This window comes from Akebia trifoliata, chromosome 11 (assembly GCF_017979445.1).
Source record: "Akebia trifoliata isolate Shusen 1 chromosome 11, ASM1797944v1, whole genome shotgun sequence".
NCBI lineage: Eukaryota > Viridiplantae > Streptophyta > Magnoliopsida > Ranunculales > Lardizabalaceae > Akebia > Akebia trifoliata.
Window position 1 is genome coordinate 44,427,691 of NC_141385.1, and position 25,508 is coordinate 44,453,198.

General features: G+C 33.7%; 1 protein-coding gene and 1 pseudogene across 3 annotated transcripts; one reads left to right on the forward strand and one right to left on the reverse strand.

The window, feature by feature from the left end:
* Positions 1-1,015: 1,015 nt before the first annotated feature.
* On the reverse strand, positions 1,016-6,680 carry LOC147391957 (autophagy-related protein 8C-like). Of its 3 annotated transcripts, none has more exons than XM_086458615.1 (6): positions 6,525-6,680; positions 6,345-6,393; positions 2,289-2,344; positions 2,137-2,189; positions 1,448-1,566; positions 1,016-1,351 (listed from the first exon to the last, which is right to left on the reverse strand). In XM_086458615.1, exons 2-6 carry the CDS (start codon positions 6,382-6,384, stop codon positions 1,245-1,247), a joined length of 375 nt encoding a protein of 124 aa, XP_086314741.1. In that variant the 5' UTR covers positions 6,385-6,393; positions 6,525-6,680; the 3' UTR covers positions 1,016-1,244. The 3 variants fall into 3 exon arrangements, with proteins under 3 accessions (XP_086314741.1, XP_086314742.1, XP_086314743.1); XM_086458616.1 differs by having other exon boundaries at positions 6,345-6,396; positions 6,525-6,679; XM_086458617.1 differs by having other exon boundaries at positions 6,560-6,619.
* Positions 6,681-17,863: 11,183 nt separating this feature from the next.
* LOC147391958 (heterodimeric geranylgeranyl pyrophosphate synthase small subunit 2, chloroplastic pseudogene) lies at positions 17,864-18,935 on the forward strand (annotated as a pseudogene).
* Positions 18,936-25,508: the final 6,573 nt, after the last annotated feature.

A 25,508-nucleotide genomic window follows, 5' to 3' on the forward strand; every position in this document is an offset into this window, starting at 1 on the left:
TCTTTCTAATCCAATTAAAAATTAAAATAGTAAGTTAACGGAACCCTATACGATGATAAACTAACCGTTCGATACGGACCCTAATCTTTTTGGCCCATTTAAAATCTAATTGCTAAAAATCACTCTTTAAAAATGGCTTGATTCCATTGTTGGATATTAACCCATCCAAAAAAAAAATCAATGGGTCAATGGGCCAAAAGAGTGTATCTTGAGGTATTTTGTGGATGGGTCCAATACTCCATTTGCTAAAAGATCCATCCACACATCAAGTCAAACTTATATTTAAATTAAATTAGTACATGTTTACCACTGTGAGGCTATAAGGATGGCTCCGGTTCAAGCGAGATTGAATGGAACAAATATTGAACCGAAATGTTTAGGTGCAGGGCGGTGCGTGCGACCTTGGGATTTATCTCACTCGAAGGGTGAGGATACCCATGATAATCAATTTTTTTTTATAATAATGTTTAGGTTTTTGATTTCTTAGTACAAACTTGTTGTTGGTGTACGAGCTTACATTGAGATTGCACTAAAAACGATGGTTCTAAGAGGGCATTTTCCAGACTACTCGCACTCTGTTGCCTTCCACATGTTCTCAAAAGGGTTGCCAAGTAAGTTCCGATTGAGGTGCATTTTGTGAGTCTTTCCTAAACTTTCTCACATAGCTCAGAATTGGTTCATTGCAGTGTTACAAAAACCAGACCAAAAAAGTGGAGACTCCATGTTTTGTATATTAAAAAAAATCGATTCTTCTTATATTTTGGAATTTTTAATAAATATACGTTAGTCCAACTGAATTAAGAATTAAACCATAGTCCACAGTCATCCAACCAATTTGACAAATATTCCATAACATTGAGAGATTTACAGGTGCATTAAACATCTTCAATTGGTATCTGAGGGGGCAATCAGATCACCCTTCTCGGCTTTACATGAAAGCGGAGCGCAAATCTCAGAAATCAGAATCCTTGGGCAGTTCCCTGTATAAAGAGGTTAGTACCGAAAGAAATGGATGTAACTAGAAGAATTAACCAATTTCATTCATTGACATCAAACTTGTAAAGCCATAAGAACATTCAAACTGCTTCCTTTGTTATCAAAAGATTACTAAGCAAGTAAGTCTTCTATCCATATTTAAAATAAGAAACGATGAGCTGCACAGATTATGTCTCAAGAGTAAGTAAAGAGGGGATTTCAGAGAATATACATCTTCTCTTTTGTATCTTTTTTCCATCACTTTTTATTTATATGGATTTCACTTGGAGACCAAATGTGTTTTCACCGCTGTAAGTCATGTAAAGAAAACCATCTTCGTCTTTGTTCTCCTCATAGATTGCCGACATCATAGCAGCTGCAATGACCCAATAACAATGTTTTCAAATTACATCATTATAAAAAAAAGAGGATATTTAATCAGAATATAAGTAATAACTGTATTTGCTCTCACCAGTGGGTGGAAGAATGTTCTTGATAAATATGAATATTGCCTTCTCAGAGCTCAGCTTTATCCTCTTCCGGACCACATAGACAAATTGCCCAACAGTTAAATCAGCGGGAACCAGATATCTGCATACATCATTAAAAAAAAAATCCAAACGGTTTAGGGTCTGCTCAAGTCCAGCTTACTCATAAAAAAATAAAAATAATATATATGTGAAACGACAGAAAAAAAAAAAAAAAAAAAAACAATAGTCTTGTCCAAGAGACTATGCTTAATTAATCTCAAGCATTTTGGGTTTAGTGTTCTTTTGGTGTAAAAGCAGTTTAGAGGTTCCCTTTTTGAAGATTTTTGTTTAGGTGGGATCTTGTTTGTAACGAGAGAGTGTAGACTTGCTTGTATTTCCTTGAGGACACCTCGTCCTCTCTTCAATAAAATTTCTACTAATTAAAAATAAAAAAGCATATTAACAGTCATATCAGTAGCATAGTTCCCAATAAAATAGGACTGAAAAATCAATAGATGCTTGTGCCAGACAGATATCGTGTCAAAAGATTTAAACAATTCAAGCAATACATCATCAATGCATAATAGTCAGCATTTGGACAGAATGAATGCAAATATAGCAAAATAGAGAAAAATTATATTGAAATGGATAGATCTTCAGAAGTTATGATAGAAGTAAAGATCCGACTAACTTCTTCTTATCGATGTCTGGGATATCACTTCTGTCCGCCTTCTCCACAATTACCTATATATCAAAATCACTTAGATGAGAAATAATATAGAATGAGCGCAGTATATGTACAAGATTTTTTTTTTTAGTTTTTTGTCTTAAAAAAAAAATTACTGGAATTCTGTCAGGATACTTCTCCCTGATGCGAGAAGCTTCAGCCTGCCTCCTCTCTGACATGTAGAAGAACACAAACTTCAGAAATATAAACAATAAAATAAGAAAGTCATACTAAGTAACAAACCTTTTACATTTTTTAGCTCACACTGGCATGATTACAGTATAGATGTCATAAAATTAATGCCCATGTTTGGTACAAAGGCCATATTTAACCAACTTCTTCACATAATTGGATTTTCTAGGACTTCGATTCTTTGACAAAACAGGGGGCAAGCTGTTCTCTTCAAGATATTAGTTCAATCCAAAGATCCAACGGTGGTCCCATGATTAGGTGTAAATGGTTTCATATAACATATAAATCCTTGAAAATAATTAATAATTTAGTCATCATTTCAGTTCCCTCCCTCCCTCAGCATCAAAATTTTGATGTTCAAGAAGATAACAAACACTGTCAAAGCTCAAGGGAGCACCAAGAAGACACAAGTGAGGACATGGAGCCAATTGGAGAGCATGGCTTGGGAAATTTTTTGAGGAATTCTCTAAGAATTCTAGAAACTCGTCATAAAAACTCTTATGGGGATTGAAAAAAGTATTTGGTGAGTTGAACTTAGGAATCCTAGAAAATGAGATCAAAGGGAAATTATGAAATCCAATTTACCTCAAATTAGATCATTTTTCTCATCTGCTTCATCTATAAATTGGAGCAAAGGGATGGATGTCCCTACCAGTTCAGCTATTTTCTTTTGAGAATTTTCTCATAATGTTTCTGCCGAATCATCTTAGTGAGGCTGCAGTCCAACATATCTGACAGCTACGGTAGTCAATCTACCTATGTAATCCTTTATTTTCCCTTGTTAATGACTTTCCTTTCCAGTCTTTGAGTTTGTTTTGATCAGTTATGATTCTAAGTGCATCGTTGGTCTTTCAATCGTCCAATCATTTTTGTAAAAAATTGTTTGCATCATCGTTCCTTCACAGAGTGCTAAACAATGAGCTCCGTAAAACACAGCTGGTTTTATTGTTGTGTTGCAAAATCACCCCTTTATTTCAATGGATACAAATCGATCACATAACACTCCAGAAGTGCCCTCACTTTATCCACTCAATACCATTCTATATGTCAGATGCTCATCAATTTATCCTTCTTATTTTAACCTAAATAATGGAATTGATCTCTTTGAGGTATTGTTTGACTACCAATCTTAGCTAGTGCTTCATCCCTAGACGGGTCCAGACTAAAGTTGCACTATTTATTCTATCTTCATCTTGCTTATCTTAAAACCCCTACTTTCTAATGTATGACCTCATGGTTCTAGTTTGCAATTCAAATGACTCTCTAGTTTCACTCACCAACACTAAACTATTTACAAATAACATATATCAAGGAACCTTTCCTTGAACTCAGGATGTTAATCCATCCAATACTGGTACAAAAAGGGAGCTACTCCAGCACACATATTCGAAGGGTTTAGCATAGTTTTTTCAAAGGAGGTTTGAGGTTAACAAAAGATGTCGAAAACTGCACCACATGCGTCATGAGATGTGTTCCAAATATGTCAGATGCATGACAGTTTGATTCAAAACATGGTTAATCAACCAATTTAGAAAGAGAAAATTCACAAGACTATTATTACAGAGTCAATCACTTAGCTGGCTGTTTTTATCATAAAGTCAGTGAGACCAATTGTTGATTCAACTGATTACTTTATGTACATAAAACAAGTAAAATTTATCAAAAAGACAAATAGCTAGTTTATTAAGGTGTGTTGCTCTAGTAAAGACCACCTTTCATGGTGTTCAACAGCTCAAACCCAAACCCATATTGGGGAAAAAAACAGCTTTACCAGTTTCTCTTTGCATTTTGGGTCTCTCATTTGATTTGCGTGTGGCAACTTTTATTATATATCTAAAGCTAAGTATCATTTTCTTATTTTATTCACATCAAGCCAAATGCAACAAAACGTCTGACATTGCGAAGATTTACTATAAGACATGTTATGATGTATCGTTTACACATTTTTGTTCAAGACAAACATGTAAATTGTTAGGATTTGAGAAGTTTATATCTAAAGCTAAGTATCGTTTTCTTATTGTATCCACATCAAGCCAAAAGCAACAAAACCTCTAATATTGCAAAGATTTACAATAACACATGTTATAAGGCGTTATTTACATTTTTTTCAAAGACAAACAAGCAAATTGTTAGGAGTTAAGAAATAACTTATAACTAATGTACAATATATAAAAAAATACTACATAGAAGTATCGTGTAGTATTTCTGAAAAAGAAAAGAAGTATTTAGGTGTTATAGGTACCTAAATGGTTCAATTGGGCATATTGATGTGTTGCGTCATGTGGATATAAGTACATTGGGCATATGGAACTATTTAGGTATTATATCATAAAGCACAAGTGTTTTTTGCATCATGGGCTTCATCACAGAACTATTAAACCAGTGGAGGCAAACCCAGCCTAGCCTAAGCCAGCAAAGGTCGTGGATATAGGCACACTGGCCATATGGAACTATTTAGGTATAACTCACTAAAGCTCTTCAAAATCACCACTCACCAATGTGGTATAGCTCAAATTAGACAGCAAAAAAGCAATATATATATATATATATATTAGGGTAGCGTTCAATGGCAAACTTTTTGGCAAAACATTTTTCAAAACATGAGTTAGAGGTTTTGGAATGGGCTGATTTTTGGTGAGGATGATCTCTACGGTGAGGAGATCATCATCACCAAAAATCAGCCCATTCCAAAACTTCTAACCCCATAAAAAACAGTTTTCAAAAAATGGACGGTCCACAATTTTTCAGCTTGTAAACATGGGTTAGAAGTTTTGGAATGGGCTGATTTTTGGTGAGGATGATCTCCTCACCGTAGAGATCATCCTCACCAAAAATCAGCCCATTCCAAAACCTCTAACTCATGTTAAAATGTTTTGCCAAAAAGTTAGCCATTGAACGCCCCCCCCCCCCCCCCCCCCCATATATATATATATATATCCAAAGGATTAATAATGCATCAATTGCCTTCATATCTCCACATTTCACAAAGAAAACCTTTATGTAACCATGTGTTATCACATTAAAAAAAAACAAAAAACTAGAGAGAAGTTAATCAGTTTTTATTTTTATTTTTATAAAGTGGAAGCTTATCACTTATTGAATAAGAAGATGTTGGATAGACACATGAGAGATGTCTGACTGGCTTTGTTCATGCTGTCCTAGACCAACCAAGCTAAGAGAGAGGTAGTTCTCCGCTCTTCAATCATTATACATGAGAAACATTTGATTCTCTACTTGAAGGAGTTGGATAGCTAAACAGAAACGGAATTATTAACCAATGCATATTTAGCCCAGCAAAGGGCACCAAAATCTTCATGATCTATGACTTCTAAATCAGTAGAGGCAAGCCCAGTCTAGCCTAAGCCAGTAAGGGCCATGCCTAGTGGCTAGTAAGTGACCATGCTGACTAGGTCACTCTGAACCAAGGTTTTGTCCCTGAAAAATATTCCAGACGAAATTTTGAACCTTAACTCATAATGAAATTGAGAAGTTTCTCCAAACTTAATGTATTCTCAACAAATTGTTGTCTCCATCTCTGTATAAACATGCAAAAATATAAAATATTTAAAACAAATAATTATAAGAACAATTTTATAACCTGAAAGATGTATTAAATAATATTTATCACTAAAATACTGGCTTTGATGGATGTTTTGGTTTGTTCACTAACCAAAACATTACCTAAAGATCAATTTCCGATCGATGCGATCATCTATTAAGCTTCAAAAACATGAAAAATTTTAGTGGATGAAGATGGATCTTGAACACATACAATAAATAAATCATGCTTTTAACATGCAAATCAAATTTCCCTTTTAACAACAATAAAGAATCCCCAACTCCAACTCCAACTCCTTAATCCTAGTTTTTCCTTAATACCCAATTTGGGATTCTTCAAGAAAAATCGCAATTTTATGCAGAGGAGCAGACAAAATCCAACAAAAATACTTAATAGATAAGGGGAAAAAAAGGGAACAAACCCAGGGGATGTTCCAACTTGAAGGGGCTTTTGGACGCCATGGATGATCTCTGCTACAATTTTCAAACATTAAAAGAATATTAAGGCAAGATTGATTGCAAGCAAAGCAGAGTGAAAAAGAAACAAGAATTCAGAATCCCTAAGAATCCAAACGAGACAAAAGCACAAAAAAAAAACTCACAATCGAATTCGAAACGAAAAGAAAGAAGAATTTGCCTTGTCAATGTCAATGGAGAGGAGTTGGGGATTTTTAAGTGAGAAATTAGGGTTTCTGATACCAAGACGTAAGCGAAAGGGAAGATGGATTGCCTATGAAACAAGGAAACCTCTTTCTATATATATCTGATGTAGTACTTACGAGAGTTATATTGCAATACGACTTTCGGAATATGGCCACGTGGCATTTTCTTATGAATTTTTGCCCTTCCTCCACAGTCCACCCAAGGTGTATACGATCTGGACTCTTTAATTATCTTGGATTTTTTTAAAGCCATGGATGATATTGGTTGAATCCAACAGCCAGAATATCTGTTCAGGTTAATATCTACACTCGAAACGAGGGCCCACGAGGCCGGGCGCAAAGGAGATCGGAAGTTTGATTGCAAACTAACTCCTGAAGTACAAAATAACTCCAATAATTGAAAACCTGTTTTTTAATGAGAGCTGCTATTGGCACCACAACTTTTACTTATTACACCCCAGATTTCTTTAATCATTAATCACACCCCCAATTAAAGATTAAAATACACTCCTTAAACAATCCAACATACAACATTTGTTCAAACAATTTCAATAATTGTTTACGATTTATGATTGGGCTAAGAAATAATCTTTTTTTTTATATTTATAACCATGCATCCGTGTAGAGAGCGGATCCGACTTGTATCTAGGCTTTGCCCTCCACAAAACATGGTCTTGTCAAGGATTAGTCTTGGGGCATGTGCAACACCCACACATCACATACACCAGGTAAGTGAGAGTGTACTCTCACGGGTAACGCCTGAGAAATTAATGCTCATACTGGGTATCGAACTCATCACATATATGCATTAATTACTTATCCCCAAAATTGCCATTTAGCCAATCCTTCGGCGTTAACTCATAAATGATCCTAAACCTACAAAAATAGAAATCTAGAAAGAGTTGTGCTAGAGTGACCTCAGTGGGAGACACCTTGACATGGTGGCTCGCACATGTTCGTAGATGCTTTTACTTGTATCTCAAGAAAATGCATCTACGGAGATGTGCGTGCCACCATGTCGAAGTGTCCCCCACTGAGGTCACTCTAGCATTAATCATCTAGGAGAGAGAGAGAACTTCTTTTAGCATCTCAACTTTTACTTTTTCTGAATCATTCACTTATTTTCTTTATTTTAATTAGGATGTAATAAGTAAAAATTGAGGTGCCAATATCATCTCTCTTTTAAATTAATAATGTCTATTGAGCCTCACTAAGTAGAGATATAAAGTTTGAATCCTTCCTTAAGCCACATCGGAGTTTTATCCCAGAAATTACTTGAAGCATGTGGGGCGGGAGGGGGATTGCACGCACCCTGAGGATTAGTCAAGCACTCTAAGAGGTATGGATACTTCAGTTCCAAAACAAAATTGATACTTATTAACCTAGTTACCATGCTAACCTAATCCAATCCAATTGAAAAAACACAAAAGAGATTAGGGCCTAGATTTTGATCTTACAATTAAAATTTCTCAATTTGTTAAATCTGGATTGGACTAGGACCTAACAACTCAACTCACTAGTATACTTTATTTGTATAATAGAGTTTGCTAATGTCTCATAATCTCTTTGAAGTTAAAAGGCGGTAAAATAGGAAAAAATAATAAAGTTAGAGTGACATTATTAGAAAAGAGGGAGAAGAGGAAATTGATAAGGTATTATTGGAAAAAGGTAGTAAATGAAATATAATAAAATTAAATGGAATATTCTTGGAAAGAGAGATAGAAGAGAAAAGATGATAAACTTGGAAGAGTGTTCGTGGAAAAAGAAGAAATGAGGAAGACGATAAAATTAAAGTATCTTTAAGATTTGTAAGAAAATTAAATCCCCACCTTTCTTCTTGTGTGGGATAAAGAGTGTGGGATCCACCATTGTGTTTTATTATATAAATTATATTCAAATAAGATAATTAAATATATTATAAATAAAAATGTTTACTTTTATTTTTAACCATTTTTTCAATTACGATAGAGATTGAATTCATATTTTAATTAAAAAATATATTAAATGACTCTAAATGATTTCAAAATAATGCATGAATTAAATTTTTTGTAGAATCCGAAAATCAATTGAAGCCCGATCTAGACTTGTTAGGACCAGGTATAGGGCTAACAATGGATCGGATCGGTACTAAATCAGTGTCAAATTTCTACCAATCCAAAGCTTTTATCCTATGATCGAGATTTAATCCCATCCAATCAGATCAATACTTTTTTTAACTGAATCTGATCTGATTAAATGTTTAATCAATCTAAAAAGATCCGATCCGATCAAACACCAAATTTACAACAATCGCAGCTCAAGAAACAAATCAGACACATTAATGTCCAAAAAAGAGAGAGACTAAAATCGAAATGGCTCCAACAAAATCCATTAATCCAATCAAAATGTGGTACCAAACATTAGATCAAACACAATAAACATCATTAAAAGTTTAAAACACAAATCCATCATATATAAATGATCAATATTTAATTACCAATGTTGTGTACTAGATCAATATTTATTGACGGAATCACTCAGAAGAATTCAATGATTAATTTTATTAAATGATATAATTTTAGGACCCCTCTTAGTAGGTTTCGGGATTAACCTTTAAGACGTGGAATGATGCAAGGATGAGTGAACAGTACATAGTAATTGATCTTCGAGTTATTCTTGGAGATGAAAACTAGTGTTCATGCAAATAAAATGTCTAATGGAAATCAATCTACGATTTCCTACTAAACGCAAAAAATTATTACATTCACTTTATTTATTTATTTATTTTTTTGAATTTTCGATCATTTGCTCTTTTCAAATTATAATTTTTCTCTTGATTTTCTCTTTCTTCTATTTTTACTATTTCTTGTTTTTTCTCAATTTCCTCAGATCGCGGTCTCTGGTATTGTGCAATTTTGGGGTGCTACATCATTCTTGTTGTAATGTTAGGTAGAATTGAACGGGGGAATTTGACTTACTCTTGAATAAGGCTAAACCTTCTTAATTTAAACAAAGACACACGTTGCCCAACAGACATGTTGGAATTGATATGTTACACTATCGAGATTAGTAGTGAATTTCTAATTCCCTACAATAACTAACATTAATATATATAAAACCACTTGCTCTAGAGATAGAATTAATTGGTGAAGGGAATGATTTTAAAAATCTCCCGGGAGTGAGATGGTTCGCTTAATTCATCATGATATCATTTGTAAAGGAGATGAGATATTAAAACCATAATTTAATTTCTTCTTCTTTTGCATCAATATGTATATATATATATGGGAAATGTTCAGCAACAAACATTTTGACAAACATTTTGGCAAAACATTTTTCAAAATATGGGTTAGAGGTTTTGGAATGGACTGATTTTTGTTGAGGATAATCTCTACGGTGAGGAGATCATCATCACCAAAAATCAGCCCATTCCAAAACTTCTAACCCATCAAAAATGGTTTACAAAAAATGGACGGTTCACGATTTTTTAGCTTGTAAACATGGGGCTAGAAGTTTTGGAATGAGCTGATTTTTGGTGAGGATGATCTCCTCACCGTAGAGATCATCCTCACCAAAAATCAGCTCATTCCAAAACCTCTAACCCATGTTTTGAAAAATGTTTTGCCAAAATGTTTGTTGCTGAAAGGGACCCTATATATATATATATATATATATATATATATATTTATTTATTTTAGTAAGGTTCACAAATATGAAATGGGCTTTAAAAATTGTTAGAGACCAAGACGTATCACTTATGAACAAGATCCAAATGAGATGCAAATTGAGATTTTAAATCGAGATGGGATTGCACATGAATATGGCATGAGATGGTTTAAAAGAGATTGTGAAAAATCACAATAGCAAAGATAACACAATGATTTATGTGGTTTGGCAGTGTGCTAACGTCTAAGGAACAAAATAAGAACAATTACTATTTTCTCTCTTAAGTTTTATAGTCTTAGAGATCTCTATTTATATAACTGAGAGTTACTAAAATAAGTAAAACTCCCCAAAACAGAAAACCTCCAAAAATAAAAAATTCCCTAAGAAAATATTACACGATTACCCTTTTCATATTCTTTTAAAAATTCGGAAAGGGGGATCCACCCCCCGGCAACTTTGGGTAACGCAATAAAATACATGACATTTACACAACAGAGATTTGAAAATTACCATTTTATTAAACTTAAATTATTGAGAAAGAAAAATAAGGCTCATAGCAAATTTTTTTAATCTACAAACAGCCAAAATTGAAAAAAGAAAAAAAAAAAAAAATGGATCATAGGTTCTTGGTCCGTGAAACCAGTACAATATCCCTCTGCACCTCATAAATACAAATTTAAAGCTCTAGTTTGTTTCTAACTTTAAAAATAAATATTCCAACCTCCATTGCTGTTGGGTCGTTGTAGAATTCAATGCAGCTTCTTCAAAGCTACCCCATCTGCCACATCTCTCCATTCTCATAAAGTGAATCTCATGGACCATCTCCCCCACACACCTCTTCTCCTAATTTTCTTTTTTTTTTTTTTTCTTTTGCATCATTGAAGGGATCATCCTTCTCTGTCTTTTTGTCGATTTTTAGTCATTTACACATTATTAGTTTTAGTTTAGATATAAGAAAGTTTAATTTGTTTGTATGTCAAAAACCCATGTTTTTCTCCATCTTTTGTTGTGCTTTTTATGTCCTGTTTTATAAGGATTATTTTGTGTTTCTTCCTTGGGATTTTATTTTCTATGAATCAGGTGGACTTCGAGTAATGTTAGAAACCAAATGATGAATTCGAGGATGTTAAATCAATCGGTTTAACGGGATATTGGTCCGGTTCAATTAGAAAACGGTGCTCGCATGGTGCAAGTCCTGTTATTTGATTGAGCCGTGCCAATATCACGTGCCACTGGTTTGAAATTCATAAATTTTCTTTCCGTCCTATGGACCAATCAACTTCAAAGGTAATTCTATTTTGCTTCCAGTTGCATTTTATTTGTTTCTCTAGTGATTTAACACATGGAGATCTTCAACACTTGCACACCAAAGAATTTATGAAAACTCAAGGATAACTTTATTAATCTTTGTTATGTTTTGAGCCTTGTATTTTGAGGTCTACATATCCATGGCAAACTCAAGGATTTTTATGAAGGATTTTCATTTTTTAGAGGAAGTGAGATTGAGATAAATTGTAATCCTGGTTTTCACAGAGATGGTGAAAGGATCTCGTCATCGCCCGTGGAAGTAGACAATCTTATAGAACCACGTAAATCCTTTTTTGCGTTTATACTTTTTTTATTTACATTTTAATTTGATTATTATAATCATTCCGTGTGCCTAGTTTTGTAATAATTTTGAGCCCTTGTGGTTACTCTTTTTGGTTTACATTAAATTATCTAATGACATTGCTTTAGATAGAATTAATGGATTCGTTTAGTGAAACCCATATTTTTGTGACATAATTTTAATGATAGATGAGGATTCAAGTGAAGGAAAGAGAACAAATTGTTTGATTTTTCAAAGTTGCAATTATGAAAATGAGACCACTCAACACTCTATGAGAAAATCTAATAATTTTATGAGTTACAACAAAAATCTAATATTATGGAGCTAAGTATCCATGAAACTAACATACAAAATGGGTCTCCAAGAATTTCATTCTTCCTTTTTGGTGCTATGGGGTCCTTCTCACTCTTTCTATAACTCTATATTGTAATTTTTTTTTTTTTTCAGTTTTATATCTTTAGTTTTCTCAAATTGATGACATTAATGTATGAATTTTGAAACAAAATAATTGCTAAAGTCTAGAGAGGTTTTAGTGTTGAAAATTTCAAAATCTCTTGTGTGATACTTTGGTTTTTCTGATAAGTTGGGACAACCACTTCTGTCCTCTGGTGCTCCCATTTTTGTTTTTTTTTTCAACTAAACAAATTAACTACGAAGAAAAACCTACAATACCTACTTGTTGAAGGCCAAGGATAGTCTACCACCAGCAGAGACTTATATGTGGCACAGATATGGAGACTGTGACCCATCATTCAATGGGTTCCACCTTAAAGACCTATTGTGACACAAATTGATCTAATTGGATGATCAAGACCAGGGACCATCCATTTTGTAGGGATGTCTCTCATGTCCTAAAATGAACCATTAAATGATGGTTCCTGACAATGTTTCTAAACATGGAGATGTGGGCCGAGGCACATTAATGGTCTGTAAGGCTCTTAGGTGAAAGAGCATCATAAAACAATATACAATAGGGAAGCGTTTAGAGGCCCTAAAGAGAGCCAAACATTTTTCAAAATAGGGGTTACAAGTTTCGGGATGATCTTTATGGAGGATGATTAGAAGAGATCATCATCACCAAAAGTCAACTCGTTCCGAAACTTCCAACCCTAGTTTACAAGTTGAAGAATCATGGACTGGCCACTTTTTGTAAAGATCATTCTCACAAAAAATCAGCCCATTCCAAAACTCTTAACCCATACATTGAAAAAATGCTTGGCTCTCTTTAAGGCTTCCGAACACCACTCTATACAATATGATTGATTTTGGAAAAACTATGGAAAACGTAATGTTTGTGCTTTGTATTCTCTTCGATGGTATTATATTGGAAGAATGTGATAAATTTGGGACACAAGTCAAAACCAATTTGCAATGAGTGGAGAGTCCTAGGAGCTCTTGAGGAGAGAGAAACAAGCCAATGAGTATCCGATGTAAGACTAAACTCGATAGAATGAATATTACACAAGAGTGATTCACCTATTTTAGTGTTGACTTTTTCCTCAATTTTGTAATATTTTCTTTATGAATAATTTCGTGTTTTAATTGTCCAGACTACAAATTCATAGTTAGCTAGTTTTAGGATTAAGGAAGACTTTCAATTCTCTGAAAGGGAATAAGATTAAGAGAATTTAACCATTTTCTCATGAAAATAGTAAAAGGATCTCATAATCATCTGGTCACGCCATGCAAATTAATCTTGGGTTTCTTGATTATTTTTTTTGTTTATTTCTTTGTATATAATATCGTTAGTCCTAGGGATCATTGCCAACAAAGAAGATTAATATTTGGTTTGATTACGTTGTCTAAAATAAAAGAGATTAGTCTTAGAAAAATAAGGATAAAGGGGGAATGAAATTGATTCGTCGACACTAGACTTTAAAAAGGTGTGATGTATCCCTATGCCTCATCAACCTTTGATTTATATGACTAAAGTATTAGGTTTTTTTTTTTTCCTTTTCCAAAGGTGGTGCTTTCTCTCAAGTATTGAAAGATTGCTATAGAAGATCCTCTCTCTTGACGTTTATGTAAAATCAATCATCTTCAAGCTCTTCAATCTCGTCTATCCTATAAGAAAATGTTGGCTACGTCCCAACCTTTTGGGAACTTCTTCCAAATATGTGTCTGATGTTTTTATATTTCTTTCATCACGTCCCATGGTGTTTTAATGACCTCACTATCAGGCAAGTCTTGAGACATAAGCCTCACACATGTGAAAACATTGATCACATATGTATAATAAACATAAGAAGTAGGATTGGATGAAGTAGAAGAAGTTGATTTTCGAATATATAACAACTAATTTTATTTTCGTAAAAGGAAAGTAGGCAGTGATTGGTTACGAAAACATAAGTGGCCAAATCTTTTGAAATGGCTAATACCAAAGGTAAAGAAGCTAACAAATTTGACATCGACGGGGAGAATTGAAACAATTATTAGAAGCTAAGAAGGTGCTTCTAAGGATTTTTATGTCCACATTTCCAATCGATGGAGTCCGAAATGCTCATTTACGATTCCAAGTACAAAACACTAAAAAGCCCATAATTTTTAGAGCTATCAACCATGTAGGATCCAAATAGCATCATTTCAAAGATTATACATAATGAAATTAGATTTTTCTAATCTTTTTTTAATCGATAAGATGGGGTTGACCGGTTGATATGATACCCTCCTTTCATTAAAATCACCAAGAGTTACATTTGTGTCTAGTTACACATGAATCATATTCAACAATATGAATCAAATCTAGATGAAGATTTATAAGATCAACAACATAAAACCCCAAGATTTAGATAATCTACGGTTTGATTTCCCTCACTCTAAAAGAAATCAAATATACAACTATCAATTTGCTTGATTGACCCTGAATTTGACAAAAATTAAAGAATTATTTTTTAGTTGGATATATCTCTTTCTTGATGCAACAGATTGTATAGATAGAGTGATATTTCATCTACTTTTATATTTTGTTTTGATTGAGAGAAGAGAAGCTCAATTTCTCTCCACCATGTTTAGATTGATAAGAGAGAAGGACACTTTTGAAATTTTAAAATGTCTTAAAAGAGATCTAGTGGCAGAGTAAATTATAAAATATTTTAAAAGGAATTCTCAGCATTTCTCTCCAAATCTCTCCACTTTTAAGAGAGAAAACTCACTTTTTTTTTTCTCTTCTCTTCAATTCTTTTCTCTTCCTTCCCCACTTAACAATCCAAACAAGAGAAATGGAGAAAAACTCATTCATTTTCTCTTCTTCTGTCCATTTCTCTCAATCTAAACACAATGTTAGGTTATGTTTGAATTGAGAGAAGTGGAGAGACGAAAACTCATTAAGACAAGAGAAAATAAGAGAAGAGAAGAAAAACTCAATTTCTCTCAATCATGTTTGGATTGATAGGGGAGAACTTGGGACAACTTTGGAATTTTAAAATATTTTAAAAGAGATCTAGGGGTAAAGTTAGAATTATAAAATATTTTAAAAGGATTTCTCATTTTTTTCTCCACTTTTAAAGATAAAGAAAATTCATATTTTTTTCTCTTCTCTGCCCCCACTTAACAATCCAAGCAAGAGAATTAAGAGAAATTCATTCATTTTCTCTTCTCTCTCTATTTCTCTCCATCCAAACACAACGTTAATTTCTAAAATATAGTGGGCCCAAACTAGAGTGTGATAAATGTGGAAGTTTTAATAAAACGACGTTTCCAATGGTCTTTAAAAGTAGCTTTTTAGGGATTGGTACACATTATCTTGTGGAGACCCCAAACAAGACCACGTTTATCCCATGGGTTTAGGTCCACCACACTATAGTCCAAGAAGAGTAGTAAAGAGAAGAAAAACTTTTGATAATGAAACATGTTTCAATCGATTTTAGAATTTTAAAATTTTGTTCGACTTAGTCAACATAATTTATAAAGACCCCTTCACATTTTGATGAATATTTGAGACACCCCTGTCAAAGACATAAATTTTCTCTTATGAGTAACACCTTCCAAACTTAATAAGATTTCAAATCTTGCTAAGGGTCATTGAGGTCAAATGAACTACCAAATGGATAATCCAACACTACAACTAGGGTTGATAATGATCCGAAATATAGTTGATGTCTGAACAGATCCAATCCAAAAAATATGAAAATCGGATTTGGATGTACCCCAATCCGATCTGAACATATTTCAATAATTTATTATTATTATTCTTAATTTCATATAAATATATATAGATAAAATGTTTTAGTCTTTTGATTTCCCTCTATATTTGTCATAGGAAAATAGATTTTTTTTTAAACAAAAAATTTATATTTCAAATTAAGAATGAAATAGATCGGATTTTGTTCACATATTCATTAATCCGTTCAGATCAGATAAATCTTTAAAAATTTTCAAATTGGTATGGAAGTGACACTAATCCAATATTGAACTGATCCTTGCCAACCCGAACCACAACCTTCTAAATTTCATTGAAAAACTTATATCCAAAAAACAAAAAAAAACAATTTTTTTTTTTTTGGTTTGATCCAAGGTTTGGAAAACAGACGGATACTAAACTCCCATTGGACTCCCAAATTTAAAATTAAAATTTGTACAAAGAAAAATAAGTTTTTAAAGTTTTTTTATTATTATAAAGTCATAGAATTTTATCCTCTACATCTTTGTGGCATCAGATCATGTTTTTGGATGCCACAAGGTGAGCTCAACAGCTCTTAGTAAGATTCAAATCTTACTATGACAGTAAGGCTAGCCTTTCTCTTCTCTTATACATTAATTAGAAAATGACCTAAATGCCCATTAACTTCATGCAATACTTGTAAATCCTTGATTTTCTACGATGGATAACTTGATTGTTCGGGATTGGATCACTCCCAACTGTTGCCCCCTTTGCTTGATGGAAAGGGAATCGGTTGACCATATTTTTATTTATTGCTCATTCTCCTATAATATTTGGTCAAACTTCCTTGATTTATTTGGTATTAATTGGGTCCTTCCTCGTAACTTTTCTCTTTGTTGGATGAGTGGTCCAATAACGTCTTTCACACCAGAAAACGTTACTTGTCGGCTATGCTCCCTTCAGCTATTGCTTGGAGGATTTGGAACGAGAGAAATAACAGGGTGTTCAATGACAAGACCAGAAGCTCTCATGCAAGTTTTTAAGAGATCTTGGATTTCCTATACCTAAGGTCGAAGCTAAACATAGAGTTCGCAAGGATTTCTTTTGATGATTTTATTTTTAAATGAGACTCTCTTTGTAACTAGTGGTGTTGTGTTTTTCTTTTCCTTGTTCTTTGTGAGCCTTTCTCGGCCTCTTTGTTTTCGTTTTTCCTCTTTGCAATATATTATACTTATATAAAAAAAAATCCTTGATTTTTCTTTTCAAAATCTCGATTATCTTCTCAATATCAATCATTTTTAAGTTCATAAACTTCCACGGTAAATTATTTTTATTTTATTGAATTTAAAATTTAATCCATTATCCATTGTTTTCAACCTCAGCATAATTTGTCGTTGAAAACTCTTGATTTTTCAATCAAAATTCCATCATCTTCTACTCCAAATATTTTACATTTTCAAAAACTTTGAAAGTTAATGTAAATAGAATCTCAGGATTGAAGAAGATAATAAAATCAAACTGAAGGTCGAAAGAGATAAAATCTTTAGGTTGAAGAGTTGAGTAAAAAAATGTTACCCAATAAACTTAAGATGCCTGATTTTGGAAGACAAATCAAAATATTTTTTGGTACAAAGTAAAAGATGAACCTATTTAATTAATTTTTTCAGAAGTTTATAGTGACGACCGAGGTCAACGGGGGCAAATCATCAGTTTGAAAATACAACGGGGTAACTCAAATATTCACCAAAATATTGAGGGTATATGTCTGTCTAAATCAACCAAACGACAGGTCTCCTCATAAGAAAAGTTGATTGAAAAGTATTGGCCGGCCCACCTAAAACATTACTAATATAAGATATTTTCATTCATAAACACGTTTATAACCTTTTCTCTACTCTCTAAATAATAAAACCTAACACCTTAAAGAGCCCATCTTTAGAAACCAAACTTCACCTCTCTCGCCCTCTCTCCATCCATGGCTGTACCCTTGCTTCATGTCACCAACAGCTTAAGCTTCTCTTCTCTCTCTAGAACCAATCTCCAATGTCCATTACAATCTTATAGGCCCATGAGGGTCTCCATGGCCCAAAACCAATCTTATTGGACCACCATAAACACCGATCTCGACTCCCATCTTGAACGGGCCATCCCGTTGCGCGCACCGCTCTCTGTATTTGAGCCTATGCACCATCTAGTCTTTGCTGCCCCAAGAAACATGGCCCCGGCCTTATGCATCGCTGCGTGCGAGCTTGTCGGAGGCCAAAGAGAGCAAGCCATTGCAGCAGCCTCCGCACTACATCTCATCCATGCTGCAGCGTTCACCCATGAGCACGTCCCACTAACGGATCGGCCCAAGCCTAAGTCCAAGCCCACTGCCCATCATGCATTTTCCGCCAACATTGAACTTCTCACAGGCGATGGTATCTTGCCATTTGGCTTTGAGTTATTGGCTAGATCGGATGACCCCACGGGCAATAATTCAGATAAGATTTTAAGGGTGATCCTCGAGATTACACGTGCCATGGGCTCAGAAGGTATGTTAGATGGTCAATATATACAAATGCTTTGTACTAGATCAGAAGGTGGTGAATTATGCCAGGAGGGATGGATGGATCAAGTTTATAAGAAGAAGGAAGGTGGGCTCTACTCATGTGGGGCTGCATGTGGGGCCATCTTAGGAGGGGGTAGTGAGGAGGAAATTGAGAAATTGAGGAAGTATGGGCTCTATGTTGGTATGATACATGGGATGATGTTGTATGGGGTTGGAAGAGAGGATAAGGTGGGGTTGTTAGAAATGGTGGAGAGGTTGAGATCTTTGGCTCTCAAGGAATTGGAAAGCTTCAAAGAAGCTAATGTTGAGACCATTTCTAGCCTTGTGGATACAAGTTATTGTAATTTTTAGGGTCATTAGAATGAAATGTGAACTATAATTAGTATTTTTTTTTTCTTTTTAATGTGAACAATAAAAAATATTAGTTGATTTGCTTAGCAATCTAAATGAGGAGAAATAAGTGATATTTTTATTCAACCATTCAGAAGAATTCAAAGATTAATTTTTATATATTATAAATGACATAATAAAATATACTAAATACTACATATTGTTAATGAAACATGTTTCAATCTATTATGCTTTAAAATTAGAGAATTCAACTCAGTCAAGTCAATTTAATAGCTTACTGAGTATATCTATCTGTTGCATTTTTATTACAAAATCTCTCTTATGATATCAACTTTCTTACTCAACAAATCTTGGAGTGGGATTTACATTATTTTAAATGATTAAATATTTATAATATCATCATTTCTTTTAATCAAATACTCATTATACCGAGGGTTTTATAAGTATTTACATTAAAAGAAAAGGTGGATCTCACCAGGGGCGGAGCTAGGATTTTCGTGTAGTGGGGATGAATTATGATTAGTTGCTTAGAAGTTGAAGAAAAGGATATTTAGGTCATTTTCAATTAGTATATGAGAAGGCCCAGTCAAGAGGCAATGCCATCGACAAAAAATTGAAGGAGGGGAGGGGGGCAAAAATTGGAGCGAGGTAAGGGTGTTGGGGGCAAATAGGGAGAGAGGTGAGGGAGTGAGGACAAATGGAGCATGTAAGTAGTTGAAAATATAGGGGTGTCTCAAAGTTCTGTGGGGGCAATTGCCCCCACCAACTCCTTACTTGCTCCGCCCCTAGATCTCACGTCAAGATTTGTTAAGAAAAAAAAAAACACTTGCCTTACTAAGTTAATAAAGAAAGTTTCCGCCATCAATTGTTGGCATCTAAAAACATTCATAGTCTAATGCCATAGGGTTATAGAGGAAAATATTCCTAGACCTTTGACAAAAAAAAAAAGTTAATTTTCATTGTTAGATCGCAATTTTAAATTTGAAAGTTCGATACCCAATATGAGCATTAATTCCTTAAAGGCCACCTACAAGGGTGCACCCTCACTACCCTAGTGAGCGTTGCACATGCCCCGAGACTTCCCGGTCTGACATCTACAAGGATATTCAATTATAAAAAAATAAAAATAAAAAGGCCCAAAACCTGAAGGCTCAAGGAAATAAAATTTTAAGGTTGAAGATGTGGGTGCTTAAATTGTCCTATGACTTGACTAAGCTTGAAGGCTCAATCAAATATAAAAAGACTAAGGTCAAGGGACTTGTATCAAATATTCAGTCCTATGACTCTGCTCTGTGGTCTGACCCTATAACTCAATCTCTGACTCGATCCATGGTTCAAACTTATGATTTGACCTTATGGTTTGACCCTATGATTTAGTCCCATGATTTCAACCCGAAGAGACCAAGCACTTTCCAACGGAATAGTGATGAGACCATAAGAGCTCAGCCACAAAGGCTTCACACATAAGCCTCACGTAGGATCAACTCTTACAATATGAACTCAAAAGATTCCAACTTTGATTGAGTCAACTCATGAAAACAAATCATCACCAACTTCGATGATTTTGCTATCAAGCCCACTACCCATGTGTCTATTTCCTGTTCTCCGTAGGATTACATTAAGGGTGTGTTTTTGGAAGCGGTAGTTAGTTGGATTTGGAGTTGGGGTGGGAATTGGAGTTGTTGGAGTTCATTCTAACTTGTCAAATGAGCTATAGTATTTGATTTCCGATTGAGATTCGATATGACTCCTTTGTTACTTTAAAAAAACATATCGTCCTAGACGATAAAACTCAACCGAGTCAAAGTGGGTTTGTATATTTTGATAAAAATAATTAATTGTTGCTAATTTAAATATTTATTATTTTAAATAAATATGATTTTTTGATTAAAATATTATAATTATTTTATTTTATTAAAAATTATAATTATTTAAATATGAATTTAGATTATAAATAATATAAAGTGAGTTAAATGATTTATATACAAGATGACCTAGGTGAGTCAACCCATTTTTTGGGATAAGATTGAATATTGAGATTTGAGAAAAATACTATCCTTACTAACTTGGTAAAATTTAATTTCAAACTGTACCAAGGGTGATTGAACTCAAATGGATTACCACATTGGAAATCCATCACCATAGCACTTTAGATTTCATGGAAAAACTCATACAAAAAAATAATAATAAATAAATAAATAAAAACATTTTCTTGTGGATTTGATCCAAGGTTTTGACAATGGAGGGCTACCAAACTCCCAAATTTAAAATTAAAATTTAATGGTGAAATTTAAGTATTTTTTTAAAATTCATAGAATTTTGTCCTTTTCATCTGTGTGGCATCAGATCATGCTATTGAATGCCACAAGCTGAGTTCAACAATCCTTAATAAATTTTGAAATCTTACTAAGTTAGTAAGACTATGTCTAGCCTTACTCGTAAAAATCAAAGAGTAGGACGAAGGGCATAAAAAAAAAGTTGGGGTGGCAATGAGCCATGGGGGAAGGGAAGGGAAGGGAAGAGAGAGAGAGTGGAGGCAAAAATCCAGTGAGAAATTGGGGACGAAGAGAGAGAGAGAAGAAGAAGAAGAAAGATAGAGAAGATGAGAGACATGGTGGAAGGGGAAGGCAGGAAGAGAGATAGAGAAAAAAAAAAAGCTTTCGTGATCTTTGGGGTATTTTATGACAATAGATTTTTGCGAGGAGTTTATGTACATCCAATTTATGTAGGTGGGAGTTGTAACTCTTTTAAAGATGGGAGTTAGAGGACTTTATGGGGTTGCAACTCCTTGGAATTGGTCAAGCAAACAACCAATTAGAATTTTAAACGGGGAGTTGTCAGTCTAACTCTCACCAGCTACCATTTCCAAACACACATTTTGGAAGAACAAGTTACAAGAAGTTATATAAATGCATAACTACCTACCGTAAGTATGATTTGATGCATTTGATGCACCTTAATACACTACATCATCATCATAACTTTTACTAATGCCACACCAATTCAAACTGTTTGATACAGCTTCAAAACGCAGATTTTACTGCGTTTGCGTTGAAAAGCCGCGTTTTAAAGCACACAATCTTCAAATTGCGTTTGGAAACGCAAATTCGAGATGCGGTTGAAGCCCGCTTTTTTTTTTTTTCGCGTTTGCGGACGAAGTTAAACACCGAAAACGGTTCATTTGAAATGACCATTTTACCCCTGCCCTCTTCGTCTCTATTCTCTCTGTCGACAGAACCTCCATCGCACTCCTCTGTCTCTCTCTCTCTCTCTCTCTTCTCCTCTTCTCTGTCGGCAGAAATCTCACACAGCTGCGCAAGTAATTAAACTTCAGATCTGAAGAAGAAAAATAAGCAAAACCGAAAATGTCTAGCGACGGTGACGAAATCGATGAAGACGAGTTCTCTCTGCAACACCATTGATTTTACTTCAGATTTGTTTAAGCCCATTGATTTAAATATCAGAATCCATCCATTTTTACAGAATTTTAGATCAAACTTAAGGGAGTTCTCTCTGCAGCACCATTTGAATGCCTTTAAAGGATCTTCATCGCAAGTTCAAGGTAACAATATCATTCTTTGTATTCTCTTCTTTCGTATTTTTTTAAGGAATTTTGTTTATTTTTATGTAATTATATGTTGATAATTTTAATTTTAATTTTCTGTTTGGATTCTGAAGGTTTATAGAATGACCCAAACCAGGGGCCTGTTTGACAAGGAAAAAAATTGGTTTGGAATATTGTTGTTTATTTCTAATTAAAGAAAGGATTGTTGAAGATAGTTGGACTTGGAACCTCAATGTATAAAGAGAAATAAGAACATTACTTTCGAGATTTAATCCAGACTTCATCGTGACTCGTTTGAGATCGGGTATCAATTAGCCACTTTTTAATAAAATTTGGCTTTGATGTATTTTTTAATGATTTCGATTTTAAGTATTCATTATTGATATTAAAAAGAGATTATGTGATTGTAGCATTTAGTAATTGAGTTTTGAGAGTAAAGTTTGTTTGTTTTCTTAAATAACTATAAAAAAAAAAAATTAAAATCAATTTTATTGAGTATATATATATGGGTTGGGATCCGGTGACAATCCTTTGTTTTATAGGGTTAAAAGTTTTCAAATGGGCCGAGTTTTTTTTAGGAAGATGATCTTTTTGGTGAGGAGATCATCCTTATAAAAAATCAGTCCATTCTATAACTTCCAACCTCATTCTATAAAAAATCAGTCATTACGAGTTTAGAAATTAGAACTTCAAATTGTGATTCTCTAAAGGAACACATAATGGTTTCTATCTCTTATTTTGGATTAGTGTAATTATATCTATTTATAAGGGTATTCTAGTAATTTCTAATGCATTCTAGGTGCACTATCAACCTTAAGGGTATTCTGATCATTTTGCCCTAATACAGCAGATTCTTGAAGCTATATCAAACAGTAATTACCAGATTTTGGTCAACAGCACAACACTTTCACAAAGCTCTATCAAACAAGCTTTTCAATGTTTCAGCTTCTGACAGCAGATTTTGACAGCAGAAGCTGAAAACAAATTCAGGAAGCTGAATCAATCAACACCCAAAGAACTGCACATAATTAGTGTCGCATTAGTAAAAGTTGGTGTGATAATAATAGTTCTCTTTTTTTTATTCGCCGCTAATATCTATTGTAATAACTCATTACTAATATCTATTGTAATAACTCATTACTATATAAACTTTGAAAATTCTTGTTGGGGCAAGTGCCTCCATTGTAGGCATGCATGAGTTAATAGAAGAGCAACTACAAATGAGATCTTAGTGTTCCGAATGCATTATGGTTCAAGTCTATAAAAGGTGGCATACTCTACCATAAAGAGGAATCAAATTCTGAACTTATAGATCACTAACTTGATCGTTGGAGTTTCGTAAGTCAATGCCACACTAGCTTTTCTATAGGCTAAGCCACCGAAGAAAACAACCCAAAATTCAACCACCTTGTCGTCAAAAACAATCAGAGATATGCCAATTATAGCCAGAGATGAATACATCAATTACAATATGAATCTTTATGAAGGAGCAAGCCAAAAAATAGCTCACAGAAACTTGTACTAATTCCTAGAAAATTAGTACTAATTGCTAGAAAATTTACATTTTTTCCTTTTATCATAACCGTATGTTTGATGGAGAGCCTCAAAAGTCATTTGAGGTCAAAAAAGTCCCTCTTGAGCATAGAATCTCTAAAATATAAACGAAGGACCGTAAACAAAGTTTCAGACAGAGGAGAGATGTCCAAAAAGGTTGGATGAGAAAGAAGACAAATTAAATGAAGTAAGACTTACATGAAGAGATGCATATCTTCTTGAAATCTAATGTTGTGTATTTTAATAATAAAAATATTTATTAATGATTCTTGTGTTTTATTCCTCTAATTTACCTTGATGAGAATATTCCAAGGTGTAGTCTACTTGTGAGTTCCAATTAAAGTGTAATTCTCGAGAGAAAAAAGTCTTATTGAAGAATCGTATATTCTATGTTTGAATTTTCTTTCTAAAAAAATCAGTCCAACATTGATGTGAAATGAAAATGTGATGGTCTTCATAAATTAATACTTGTTTTTGGTTATTAGGGTTGAGCCCCAAGAGGCAACCAAGTTTTTTCGCCAAGGGGACTAGATCTACCGAGTTAACTCAATACCACCAACACATGCATGCCATGTCAGAAATTTTCTTTTTTTTTACCAATTGAATTATAATTTTAAATTGAGTCGTGCCGGAGTTACCTCAAGATTGGACCTCATATCGCACGTCTTAACATGAAAGTGTGTAAAAACCATAGAATGTAGATCCATTAAACTGTGTAATATAAGGTGCAATCTTGAGGTCACTTTAATTTTATTATTTACTCTTTTTTAACGCTCTTTTCACATAATGTAGATCCATTACTTCTGGATACACAAGGACATATATTTATGGTTTTATACGGTTTTGTGAAGGGAATGTAAAAAAAAAAAAAAGGGGCAAATTACTTAAAAGACCTTGGTGGAGGAATTTATTTTTAAATAGTCCCTAAGTTTTGCGTGGTAGCTTGATAAGACATTTAGTAGATTTTTTATTTTTTTAATGGTCTCTTATTATTAGCAAACTCAATACCACTTTTTTATTTACTGTCGAGTTCAACACTTTTTATTTATTGTCGAACTCAACGATTTTTTATTTAGTGTGGAGTTCACAATTTTTACTATCATACTCACCACTATTTATTGTTGAATTAACCACTTTATTTACTGTTGTACTCGATATTTATAATTTACGTTCAACACTGGTAAAACCCACCCATTTTCAAATTTCTAATTTTTTCAACTAAAGTACATGGAAAGATCGATTAAAAACTTGAGATAACGACTTCTTTAGATGATTTCAACCCAAAAGAAACGTTTTTGATCAATTTTCATTTAAGAACTAAGAAAAAATGAAGATACCCTTTTTTTACATACAGTTTCAAAATGTTCGAAAAAACCCTTGAAAATGGTTTTTTCTTCCTTCTTAAAACTTTTCCAACGGAATGGAATCTCCAAAAGTCGATTAAGATACCAAAGATCCTTTTTTTTTCTTGAGAAAATGATGAGTTCGAACAATTAGGACATTCAACCATGATAAATGTTGGAGATGAGGCCCAAGGACTATTAAGAAAA

Bases quoted from the DNA above. Each gene is read 5' to 3' on its own strand.
- LOC147391957 (XM_086458615.1), bottom strand. From the start codon at position 6,384: ATGGCGTCCAAAAGCCCCTTCAAGTTGGAACATCCCCTGG. The intron at 2,345-6,344 runs GTTTGTTCCCTT...TCTACATGTCAG, and splicing joins CAAGTTGGAACATCCCCTGG to AGAGGAGGCAGGCTGAAGCT. The intron at 1,567-2,136 runs GTTAGTCGGATC...TGATGTATGCAG, and splicing joins CCAGACATCGATAAGAAGAA to ATATCTGGTTCCCGCTGATT.